The following is a 13,055-nucleotide window of genomic DNA, read 5'->3' as shown; positions in this document are numbered from 1 at the left end:
AGATGTTCAGCCTATCCTTTTGATTCAACACATCAAAGCCTAAATCACTATCTTCCCTCCTTTTGGGTTAGCAACATAGCAACCTTCTGATCACTCAGGCTACGCTATTTGAAGTTGTCTTCTATTTTTTCCCACTCTTTCATGGCCTGCCTCTCATCAGTAGTTGAGCTTTATTAATTCTCCTTCTGTATTTGTCAGCCTTCATGAGGTTATGCTAAGAAACAATCCCCCCTAATTTCAGTGGTTGACAACACACAGTTTGTTTTCTTTTTTTGCTCAAGTTATGAGTTGGCTGTGGGTTGACGCCAGCTCTGTTCTGCTCTCTGTGTCTTCATTCTGGGATCCAGCCTGAAGAGGCAGTCCCCATTCGGCGTATGGCAAACAGAAACGAGGAGAGACAGGATCTGGAATTGCTTTCAAAGCCTCTGTTCAGGTATGGGCAAATCAATTCCATGCATATTCCATTTGCTATAGCCAATGACAAGGTCAGGTCCCATGTCCGTCGGTTGGCAGAGTGTGTCAAGTATCTGGAATCAATAGTGCAATCTATCACAACTGTTGTATCTCAGTCACATCCTTTGTTTCAATTCCTTTTACCCTCCTCTGCCTCAACCTTCACTTCTCTCAGCTTAGAATTCACTTCCTTGTGGAAGGATTTTCTCTGCTGCCTTCAGACAAGATCCCACCCACTGCCCTCTGCTGTCATGGGACTTGTACTTTTTCATAGCATGTGGCAAAGCTATAATGAGTTACTTATGCAACATTTAATGTCTGACTTCCCCCCAGACTGCAAGCTCTGTGAGGGCAGAGGTAGCATCTGCTTTGCCCACCACTGTATCCTTGGCACCTGGAAAAGCATCTAGGGCACAGAGCTAATTCAGTAGTTGTATAAACAATGTAAAAGAGTGAATGCATGTCTTAGTCATGCCCATGTCATCCCGCACCTAGATTACTGAGAGACATTATTAATAGTTTCTGATGTCTATTTTATTCTTCAGCCATTGAGGTTTCCTTCCTAAAGACCTACTCTTTTCACACTGTCTATTAGTCCTTTAATTCAGCCTCCTCTTCTGCCATTTTTCCAGCTGAAACATAGTATTGAAGTTTCCTGAGTTATTATGCTTTCTCGGACCTCCATCCTTTTGCAGATACAGTTCCTTTGACAGTATTCTCCCTACAGTGCTCTGCCTCGTGAAATCCTCTACACCTTGCACATCCCAATACAGAGGCCGCCTCCTTTGCAGAGTTGGCCCCCCCAACCCGTCTGCTTCCACATTTCACGTATGCACCTCCATTTTAGCAAGTATCGTGTTGTGTTCCCATGGCCTGAGTGCCTCTGCTCGTCTAAGCTCCACAAGACCAAGAGCAAGATTTTGTCTCATATTACTCAGCACTTAATATAGAGCCTGGCACAAAGCAGGTGCTCAGAATTGCTGCTACACATTTGCCAGCTACAGTGATCTAACAAAGGAACAGATTCTGTCTCCAGAAGTGGCGGTCAAAACACGAGTTAACACACACTTCAGGCATGGGCAAAGCCTCAGACTTCCAAATCAGAATCGACTTACTTCTGTTATACACCCAGTCCTAACATTGCATGTGGTTTTTCCAGTGCACATTAGAGAAAGGAGAGAGGCACTTCTGAGGAGAGACCTAGTGACAACGGCAGGAAGTGGCCTCTGACAGATGTCAGCCAACAACAGGAGAGCACCCAAGCAGCAAATGGGGGCCTGTTTCTTGGAGTGGCTGCAGTCGTGTTTCCCTGGCGAGGCCCTGCTTCTGGCCACCCTCTCCCACAGCTCTGAGCCTGGAGACTTTTTGTCTTAGATTTAAAAAAACCCACCACCACCACCTTTGGTGGCTTCTCTTGTTTCCCCCTCTCCTAGCTGGAGAGGGGTCGGACTCTGAGCCCAGTTTGCTGGTAAAGAGCCTGATGAAAGGATGATTTCTTGCTCTTTTCTTCCTGTTTCCCTTGGGGGCAGCAGTGGTCTTTGCTTCCCTGGAAAACCAAATCCAAGCCAAGTGTATAGTCAAAGAGTGTATAAGCACAGAGTGAGGCTTTGCCTCGCCGCACATTGGCTAAGTGTTGATTCTCAGACTTGAGCGCGAGGGCAGAATCAGCTAGAGAGCTTGGTAAGCAGGGACTCCGTCCCCAGACTTTCTGACTCACTAGGTGCGGGGTATGGACCTAGAAATGTGCATTCTAACAAGTTGCTATATGGTTCTGATGCTACCAATGTGGAAACAAACTTGAGAATCACTGGCCTGAACAGTAAGCCTCAAGCAAGACCAGTGATGAAAAACTCTGGCCAAACAGGAAAAGACAGAATATTTCATCTTTGCTCAGACACTTCTTGCTTCACTTACATGAGTGTTTGCATTTTTTTCCCCAAGACAGACTTTGTGACTTGGTGATTCCCACTTGTGTAACCAGTTGAACTGGATATTATATTTACTTAGACCAAAAACACCCATAGTTATATATTCTGTAAAAATAGAGGATGCTGGCAGCCTGACTTCCCTGCAAGGGAGGGTGGTTCTCCAAAACCTGCTCTTTCCTAGATCTGTATCACTGACTCATATTTAGACCAAAGGCACCACAAGCAAACTCATCAGAATCAGCAGTTCTGTTTCCTGCTGTCACACCCTGCTCCCCACTTAACTCCACTCTCCCCAAGCTGTTTACTCCAGATATCAGATTTTTTATTAAACCATTAACAGTAATTGCTAAGGCAACACACTACTAATATAAAGCCATTTCAACATTAATTATCTAATGATAGGTTGTGAAGTTAAATTACTAAGATTATATTCATTGAAAAAATGTTAGCAATGAAGAGAGTGGATGAAAACATCAGAAGGTTAACACAGTTGCAAGAAGACCAACAGAGGCGTATCTGGAGCAATGTCACTTGCATCCTTTAAAGCACTCACCAGTGGCTTTTGGCTTGAGCACTGTCTCTATGCAATTGTAACTAGACAGAACCCAAGTGGTCAGCTTTGATTTTGAAGCAGATCTGTCATAGACAGTAAGAGTTCCTGTTGGGGAAGAGAATTCCCTATCATTTCCTTAGCAGGACTTGGAGAGAGGAATGAATTATATTCAGTGAATTCCAAATTTCATTGGTACTAAAATTCACATTGTTTTGCACTGTAACATCTCTTAAATTCAGGTGCATCTTACAATGAATGGCATTTTATAATTATGGTTGGCCAGGTGGCGGCTGAGATATTTTGTCACTGCCTGAACATGCACAAACTCAGTGGTTATTCCTAGTGGGATGACTTGGCAACTGTAATCTCCATGTTTCCAGCAAAAAAATCATAAGGACCGTCTGGAAAAGAAACATGCTGCCTGTTGTTTCAAAACCTTCTGTTGGCACCTTCAGGTAAGATCAAGAACGTGTCAGCATCAAAATGCATCCACAAGGTATTAGTGGCTTAAAAGCAAACAATAGTGAAGTACTTTTAAGAAATGCTGCTCACCAGCACCTGGTAATTAAGGACATCAATAATTTTGAGTCAAAAACATGATTCAGAAGAATAGAGATTCTGAGTAAAGAAATTATACAAATTTCTCAATGAATTTATTTTGTGTATATTTTCCTTTTTATGTGTGCACAATGATGTATAATAACAATGTAAGTTTAAAAGCTGTCATTCAATGAATATTTTAAAATTCTAGATGATAAAGAAGCATTTACAAATAATTTAATTGGGAGTATCAGCTCTCACCTTTTTGATTTGAGGACTTAATTACTCTTAATTATTGAGGAATATAAAGAACTTTTGTTTATGTAGTAATATCAATATTTACCATATTAGAAATTTACACACAGATTTTAATAACAAAGAAAGCCATTTCAACATTAACATAATGGCACACACTCCATTAACTGCCAGAGAGATAATGACATAGCACTGCATGTAGCCTCAGAAAAACTTCAGGGTACACTGGTAAGAGACTGAGGCAGGTAATGTCACAGTGTTAACAGGAAAAGAGCTTTGACCTTTGAGTCCCCTGAAAGGGGGCCTACACTTTGAAAGCCACAAACATGAAATGATGGTGTGTTTTACATCATTAGAGTTAATATGAACATATTTTCACCTAAAATACTGGAAGGAGTAAAATCTTGACAACATGGAAAACCACTGTCAGTTGGTGCAGCTCTGTGACACACTGAGAAATGAACTGATGTGTTTTTCTTTTTTGTCTGTAGGAAGTATTTTCCTCCTTCTTAAGTGGCCAGTACATGCTGGGTATCCTATGGCTCTGGGTAATTCTGACCTTAGGAGAAGGTCACTCTGTCCTGGATTTTTAGGACACAGTGGAGCTGGCTGTCTAGGAGGACGACAGGATAGGACTTGGGACAAAGTTGAAAGAAAGAATGTGGTTTGGCTCCCCAGAAAGAAAGTTGGATTTCCTGGAGATTAGGAGAGAAGCTGGGCCTTGCAGTTTTTGCCAGTGATAGATCTGGAAAGACAAGCAAATGGCTGTGCACATGTCTGTGGAAAATGGACACTGGGGGCATAAGGCACTGGAGCTCCAGCTAGGGCCCCACTGGACAGTCAAGCCTAAAAGAGGGCGGCCTTTGAGGAGGCGCTGGCCTTCAGGGTACCAAGCAGGCTGGAGCAAGGAGATCCTAGTGACCGTCACCTGACCAGGGCCTCTTCTGCCATGACACCTTGACCTGGAATCCTAGAACTGTCCTAGGAAGAAGGGCCTGAGCCACCACCCAACAAAAAGTTTGGCTTTTTCTTTCTCTAGGAATGGCTGGGACCAGATTAACTTTGATTTAGAAACTCCAGAATAGTTATAGCAGCAAAAGCAAAGTAGTTATGAGCAGATCTGAGATCATCCCGAATTTGGTTTCTATCTCTGCCACTTACTGGCTAGAGTGGCATTTCTGATAGAAGCCACTTCACAGGACCCCCTCTGGGAGCACGAAGGGGGTGTTCAAACAGGGCCTGGCACATAGTGCGACTATGTGTCATCATCTCTTGTACCTGGGATGTTCTGGAGGTGGAGGTCGGGATGGCTGAAGTTTGACCCTATGTGTAATTGAAGACTAGATTAAATTCTAACGCTGGAGTCCAAGCGGCCAAGAGCAGGAAAATACTCAAAATTGCAGAAGTGCTCTACCTGGGAGTGGGCGGCAGTGGCTGCGTGGGAGGGGCTCCAGCCCCTAAGGTCTTCCTGCCCCAGCGCACAGCACCAAGCAAGCACTTAGTGGCTTCGGAAGGACTGCGGGCTTTTCTCTGGTGTGAGTGCCGGCGTCCCAGGTGTCGTGCAGGGAAGTCCGTGCAAATTCCCAAGATTCCATAGAGGCCCGGGTCCTCTTGGGTTTCTCCTTATTTTTAATTTTTGCCCGGGATGGCTCAGGTGCTCTTTGCACAGTGGGGATGGAGGACACCTGCAAGTCTGAGCCCGAGGGTGGGCGAGGGCAGACGTGGGCAACCGTCACGGCCTTTGCCACCTGCTGGGAGCAGGCACATCTAGAGGTGTGGGGACCGGTCCTCACCTCCCCAGGTCCCCCTCCCCCGGGCCCCCTCCCCCGGCTCATCCGGCCTCCGGGGTGGGCGTGGCCCGCTCTCAGTCCGCGGGCTCCCCCAGGAGGCGGAGCCGAGGGAGGGGTCTGCGAGTGAGTCACGTCCTACAGGCGGAGTAGAGCCCCGAGAGGCCGGCCGAAGAGGCGCCACATCCGGCGGCTGTCCCGTGGTGCATAAAGCTGCCGCCGCCGCTACAACCTCCGTTGGTTCCCAGCAGCAGCTCTGGCCTCCTCTCTGCAGGAGCAGCTGCTCCAATGCTCCAGAGCGGCCATGAGTGCCCCGCACTGGTGGGACCAGCTGCGGGCTGGCAGCTCGGAGGTGGACTGGTGCGAGGACAACTACACCATCGTGCCTGCCATCGCCGAGTTCTACAACACGGTGCGGGGCGCGGGAGTCGGGGTCGCAGCTGGGCTGGCGGGAGGGGGCTGTTCCCAAGCGCTGCCGCCCCGGGAGCCTGGACTTAGGTCTCTGAGAGTATCTGAGGCGTTTTCGCTCCAGGGCCAGAGTTGATCCACGCCCCCTGCCCTGCGCGCCTTCCAGTTCTCCATCTGTCCTCTCCTTTCCCTATCCCCGACATCTGGGCTCATCCTCCACCTCTGGTCATTTCTTCCTGATGGCTCTATTGTCTTGTTTGGTCCCCATGCGTCCTGGAGCCAGTGCTCCGTGTCAGCACAGTCTTCCAGTTTGGGTCAGCTGGGGGCGGTGAACCTGCGGCGACTATTCCCTTCCTCCCGTAGGATCTCTGTGGCGTGACGCACTTGGGTCGCATTGTGCGTTTTTGCCCTAAGTACCTGCTCTAGGAGTCCAGGGAAAGGGGGAGACCTCCCAGCCCGCAGGGGCCTGGCCCACTGGGACCATGCTGACTTGCGCCGCACCACGCATACACCCAAAATGGGTCGAGTTAATTTGGGGCAGAATCAAGTTAATTATTCCTAATTTTTATTTCCTTGCCGTTAGTACCCAGTCTCAGACCAGCCCCAGATTCAGCTCCCCCAGGCTTGTGCGCTCTCCAGTTATTCAGCCTGGAAAGTAAAGGGAAATTTGGGAGTGATTGTGTGCGTATTTTCTGAACCGGCAGAAGTCTCAGTCTCAGTCATAGATGTGGCAAGTGGAAACTTTCCGAGTGCAGAATCCTGTGGGCTTTCAGTCTTTGTGGGAGGGAGAGCTTGCAGTTGGGAAGGAAATACCTCTTTGTTTTGCTATGACCATACCTCAGGATTCTGGTACCAAATGTAAGACTTTGCACGGTCATTTCTGTGGCTTATCTTTTCACTGCCCTCCCGAGGCAAACAGGAACTCCTGGTTTAAGAGTCACTGTGAATTTGAGGTTGTTCTTTGGGATTTTCCCCTTCAGTTTGCTGGAGATAATGTCCTTGGTATGAGTCAGGAGCTTACTGCCTAGAGAAATCTCTGATGAGCTAGTCCTCGTCCTTCTATTCATCGATGGGGAAACTGAGCTGAGCCGCCATGCTCACATTTCTGTCCTGACTAGGGCCACAATCCAGAGTTCTGCACTCTCCCTCCCCACGGTGCTAAAATTCGTGGTTGCCCTCCCAAGCAAACACTCCTGCTTCTTTTTTTACGACCAGGTTAGTTCCTCAAGGAAACCCAGGCCTCTGCTCTCTCTAGATGCCAGGACGGACAGTTAGTGGAGGTGGCCACCCTTCACCTATTGTACAACCTGTTTCAGAGCACGCGAACAAAGTATAGGCAGGTGCCCACAGAGGATGGGCTGGAGCAGGGCTGAGTGTTTTTGACACTGTTTCTCCATTTGTAAGTGGAGAATACTACTGAAGATTTCACCAGAGTGGAAGAAATGACAGCTTGGGGACAGGTTCTCACATACCCAGCAAGGTAATTTTCTGTGGAGTCTGAGGCCAGCAGAATCAGTCCTGGTTATTTGGCCAAGAACAGCGTATGGCTGCTCTGAGCCTGCTTTGAAAAGCCCCAGAGTGCTGGGTGAGCGGGAGGAACTTACTTTGTCTTTACATTTAGTGTAATCCCATTGGAGCTGTTACGAAGTGAGTGCCAAAATCTTTTTTAGAAGTGAACTGTTGGTCTTCATCTGCAGCATCTGTGGCTGATGAGCCCAGCTGGTCGGCCTGACAAACCTTATTCTTTGTCATAATTGTAAACCGCAGAATTTGCTTTAGTGAAGTGGAGAGATTAAGGGTCTCAGAGAAGTCGTTGGCCACCAAACTTTGTTGGTGTAGGTCCAAAGAGTTTAGCAAAAACCATTTCCTCCTCATCTTCCCAAGTCCTGGTTATCTTCTAATGCTTATCAGGACAAACCCCCAGGCTTCCATATTGAGGAGGACAGTAAACTATTACTTGGTATAACGGTCTCACTAAATGTTCATAGTAAAGCGGCAGGTCTAATTATCCTTTTTATAAGAAAATAATGATGACTACTAATTTTGAGGAAAAAAGTTTAAGGGATTGAAGATGGAAAATCAGGAGAAGACTGGGAGGAGGCGGCAGAACCTTCTTAATGGGTCTTGTGGGTAGCACATCTCTGCTACAACTTCAGCTGCTATTGGCTCCCAGTAACTGTGTGCCGTGTGAAGATGCTCTGCCGGGTACTCTGTCACCCTTCGCAGTGGGTGCTATTCATTACATCCATTTAATAAAGGAAGAAATTGGGGCCTAGACAGATTTTTGCAACTTGCTGAGGTCAAGGAAATGGCGGAACTAGAGTTAGAACTTGGACAGTCCATTTGACTACTAGGAGACTACTCTTGAAGATGCAAGTGCCACTGTAGCTACCTTATATTTATTTGTTTGGCAGAGTGCCGGTATTTTTCAGTCATTCTTTGACTTAGAACTCCTGCATGGGGACATTTGATCTCTAGGCTAATCATGGTGTTTGAGATGGGAAAAAAGTTTTTTGGTTTTTTTTTTGCTGTTGTTGTTTACTGGAATTAACAACATGATCATGGTAGGAAAAAAAAATATATATATATATATCAGAGTATGCAAGTTATAAAGTGAGAAATACCCTTTCTTCTTTTCAGACATTTTCCTGGCATGTAAAAAACACATGTATTTGGGTGAATATATAAAATAAGTATGCATAGTGTATATCCACACCACAACCCAATTGTTTTTTTCAACCCAATTGAGATCATACTACAGAAACTCTTCTGCACCTTGGTTTTTTCACCTAATTTGTCTTGGAGATAATTCTATATGATCCAATATGGGATTATCTTCCTCTTTACAGTGTCTATACAGTATTCCATTTAATGGATTGACCATAATTTATTAAGCCAGTCAGTTCATTATTGGCGGACATTTAGGGCAGTTTTTTTTAATTTTTATTTTAAAATATATTTTATTGAATTATTATTTTTTAATTTTAAAATTATTAAAATTTTTTTTATTTTAAAATTTTTTTTGGTGGGGGTGATTAGGTTTATTTCTTTAGGACGTACTGGGGCTTGAATCCAGGACCTTGTGCATGCTAAGCATGTGCTCTAGAAGTTGAACTATATATATCTTCTCTACACCTCCCCCCCAGTTTCTGTTTTCTTCATTGTTTTCATTTTGGTTTCTGAACACTGATGCAATGAATACCTCAAATAGGCATCTGGATGTGCTTTTCCAGGTGCTACAAATTCTAGATGGGGAATTGCTGTGTCAAGGGGAGTATGTACTTTGAAGGCTGATAATTGTTGCTAAATGCCCCCCCAGAGAGTGTACCCTGATCTGTGTTCCCACTGGCAATGTTTGGGAGCACACAGCATTTTGCTTTTGACCCCTGCAAATCTCCATTGCCTCAAATCTTGTCATTGTCCTTTATGTCAGCCAGTCTCAAATATCTCCTGCAAGAACACATCCTGCCCTTCCACAGCCTTTTGCTTGTGCACATTTTGTACTGTTTCTTCTAAACACAAATTTTATTGAATCCAGTTCCTTTGTATGTTTTAAGTTTTAAGGCCCAGTCATAGTAAAGAGAAAGACCCCAGACCTAGCAGCGTTGGAGAAGAGGGGTCTGCCTTTTAATCACAGGGCTTGGCGTGTGGGAATTCTGCTGGGAACTCAGGTAGACAGAAGGAAATCAACTCATGCTGAAAAAAGTCTCGAAGCAAAATATATGCCTAAAATCAGCCCATGATCTGTCATCTCCCCCAGTTAGCTCGGCCCCCAATCATCAAGATAAAGGAAGCAGAGTTCTTGTATGCCAAAGCCCACATTCCACTCTCTGTAGGGTAGCATTATCAATCTGTCAATCTCTCTATCCATCTATCTGCCCATCCATCCATTTACTGAGCAACTACTGTCCTTATTAGAGACACCAGACCTGCAAATAATCAGCTGTGTGGTGAAGGCCATAGTAGAGGTGTGTACAAGTCACCAAGGTGTTATTAGCACTCTGCATGGGGTTGGTGTACTGTGTGGGGTGGGGTGGGGGAATTTTGCAGGAAGATTTCTGAGTTTGTCTGAGACTTTGCCATTTTTCAAGCTGTAAGTTCCATGTCCTGGGAACCCGCCTCAGCGCCAGGCATACCAGGACAGTAGTCATCCCAGAGGCAGAAAGGGAGCAGTGGAATGGATAGTTAGGAATCTGGGTACAATTAAGATACATAGACCCTCTACTCAGCCAGTGTAACGTCCCTTAAAGCTGTTCGTAAACTTGCTGTTCAGAAAAACGTAGAGCCAGTTGCTTTGTCACTATTCACCCTCTGTCTGGGAAAGTGCACATTCACATGCATCAGAATGTGACTGCAGTGTGTTTGTGAGGTTATTTTGGCACAGATGTCTTGTAGGAATTCATAGAATGAGGAACTTTCTAAGGAAATGATAAATTTGAAAATTTTGCCTTCCTTTTCATTAAAAAAAAAAAAACAACAAAACTGTTCTGCAGGCATTAAACAAACCAGTTCTCCAAAGGATAATCCCACAATAGGCTTTAAAAAATACCCCTTGGCTGAACTGCTCAACTTTAGTGACCCACACAACTTTGAGGGGAAATTTCATTTCTCAGTGGAAACGGAGCCATTGAATCTGTCGTTTGCTTTTCCTTATTTCTTTAGGAGTTCCTTCCTCTTTTTGTCTTGGAGAGCATCTCCCTCTCATTTGGTCTTTTCCTTTTCATGGATTGATGTCTTTAAAAGGCATGGTGGAGGCCAGCAGGCATGAGTAGGTGGACTGTGCAGAAGCAATACTGTGATTTCAGTGTTATCTGGGACTGTATGTTAAAATGGTGCTTCTAAATTGAACTCCCAAAGACGTGCATTAATATTTGAAGTATCATAATTTTACTGCAGGTGTTAATAAACCACCTCACATTTTGTGAAGAGTGTGTAAATACATTTAAAAGTGATTCATGTGTACATTGCTAGTGGTAACATAGATCAAAAGAGCCATTTGAGGGCAGGTTGGCCATAGATAGATGCACTTGGCCAAAGCAAGGGACACTGAGAGGACCTGAGGCAGTAAACGTCGAATTGGCCCTCCATATTCCATGTTTCTGTATCTGCAGATTCCACCAACTGTGGGTTGAAAATATTTGGAAAAAACCCCCAAAAGTTCCAGAAAGCTTGAATTGCTGTATGCTGGGAACTATTTATGTAGTGTTTATATTGTATTAGGTATTATAAGTAAACTAGAGATGAATTAAAGTATATGGGAAGATGTGTGTATGTTACATGCAAATATTATCTTGTTTTATATAAGGGACTTGAGCATCCAGCAGTTTGGTATCCGAGGGGGCCCCGGAACCAATCTCCCACGGATACCCAGGGGCAACTGTACTGGGGTAAAAAGCAGAATGTATTACATCCCCAGCATTGTAGATGGGGCCGTAAATCAATGTGCCTTCCACTGGGGAAGGGCTAAATAAAATGCTGTCATCTGCAGTACTTACAGCAAGTAGGATAAATCTATATGAACTAAGAGGAAAAGGTTTGCAAGACACATTGTTGAATGAGAAAAGGAAGTTGCAGGATGACAGTGCTGCAGTATGTGATATATATGTAGTCACAAAAATGCGAAGAAAACGAGGACTGAATCTGAGAACAGTGGTGAGCTTTTAGGGAGGAGCAGAGAAAGGGGACTTCAGCTTTGTAACATGTTTTTTTTTTTTTTTTTACAAGAACACCTCTGTATGAAAGGAGAAGAAGATTAGGTTTTAAGTTACCTGTAGTATAATAATTCCATTTTTATCCTTCTCCTCCCCCTTCACTTCCTTTTCTTCCTTCTATGTCTATGTCTAACAAAAGGAGAGCCATATTTAAATCACATAACAGGTCATAGGTGCACAGTGTGTGATGCTTTCCAGAATTTTTAAAAGCCAGGTGAGGCATAAAGCCAAGGAGATCAGAATGTGGCTGGGTGGGTTGGAAGGGAAAAAGTCAGCTTGGGCCAGTGGAAGGGCCAGCATCCAGCCCCAGCTCTGGGTGACTGCCTCTCTGACCTTGGCCCGCCTGGGAGCCTGTCTGGGTCCTTAATTGTATCCCCTTGTGAAACAAGGGATGGTCTTTAAGGTCTCTCATTTTTAACTCTTAAAGATCTGATTCTTTAAATGATTCCATGGAAAGTTAAGGGCTGTGATAATGCGTAGACCCTTGTCCTGATCCATTTACTAATTGAGAGGCAGGTAAAAAGGAGACTTGGCCATATTTCCAAGACTGGAGACTGGATATCACCTGGGACAGTTGAGGCAATTTATCCAAACTCCCACCCCGGGTCACCGGTAGCTCATAGGCCCCGTCAAGAGGTAACAGGCTCAAATCCACAATGATATCATTTTAAAGTTGGTAGGAAGGAACTTACAGGTTTGCTCTTTACCTTAAAGTAGGTTCTTGATTAGAGTGAGAAAGTGGAGAAAGGGTGACCCCGGGGAGAGATGAGGAAGAGTCCTGCCTTCACGTGGGCCCAGGGGAAGAGGCTGGCCTTGCTGCTGGGAAAGTGCTGGGGGCTGGACCGAGGCTAGTCCTCCTCACTGAAACTTTTCTTTATTAAACCATTATTTAGTACAGGCCTTATTTTTAAAAATGATTATACAAGTAAATTAGTATGCTCATTAATTCATCTGTGCAGAAAAAAAATAAGTCATTGCTTCTTTGAATCAAGAGAGGAATCCGGGCGGCTTTCATAGGCAGTATTTTAAAAGCTGCTCCCATGACCAAAGAGGTGGGAAGGAGCCCCCTCAATGGTTATTAAAGAAGTTAGTTTGCCTGGTTGTACATCTGCAGTTAAAAAAAAGATGTATGGCCACATTCATCTCCATTTACACAGGACATACTGGGAACAAGCTGCTTTATTTCTTGCCCTTTTATTTGACATTCATCTTTTCGTTTTACATTTCCTCCCCCAGATCAGCAACGCCTTGTTTTTCATTTTACCGCCCATCTGCATGTGCTTGTTTCGTCAGTATGCGACATACTTCAACAGTGGCATCTACTTAATCTGGACTCTTTTAGTTGTAGTGGGTAAGTGGATGCATTTGCGAACATGGGCTGAAAGGGAGGAAATGGGATTCCGCACACTTCCTGACCCCT

At 44.8% G+C, this 13,055-nt stretch overlaps 1 protein-coding gene across 5 annotated transcripts in view; it reads left to right on the top strand.

Moving 5' to 3' along the window:
• ACER2 (alkaline ceramidase 2) overlaps positions 1-13,055 on the top strand; it is a 31,345-nt gene that overhangs the window by 1,163 nt on the left and 17,127 nt on the right. Inside the window, exons 1-3 of one of the 5 annotated variants that reach the window (XM_072959350.1) lie at positions 7,121-7,139; positions 7,329-7,404; positions 12,872-12,986. In XM_072959350.1, coding sequence (XP_072815451.1) covers positions 12,911-12,986 — 76 coding nt within the window. In that variant the 5' untranslated portion in view covers positions 7,121-7,139; positions 7,329-7,404; positions 12,872-12,910. Of the gene's footprint in view, positions 1-281; positions 434-3,296; positions 3,390-5,660; positions 5,929-7,120; positions 7,140-7,328; positions 7,405-12,871; positions 12,987-13,055 lie in introns of those variants that run through there. The other 4 variants (XM_072959346.1, XM_072959347.1, XM_072959349.1 and 1 more) reach the window with 4 other exon arrangements.

Source organism: Vicugna pacos, chromosome 4, assembly GCF_048564905.1.
Source record: "Vicugna pacos chromosome 4, VicPac4, whole genome shotgun sequence".
NCBI classification, from domain to species: domain Eukaryota; kingdom Metazoa; phylum Chordata; class Mammalia; order Artiodactyla; family Camelidae; genus Vicugna; species Vicugna pacos.
The sequence above is the reverse complement of the archived record's forward strand: the minus strand, read 5'-3'. Positions and strand labels throughout refer to the sequence as shown.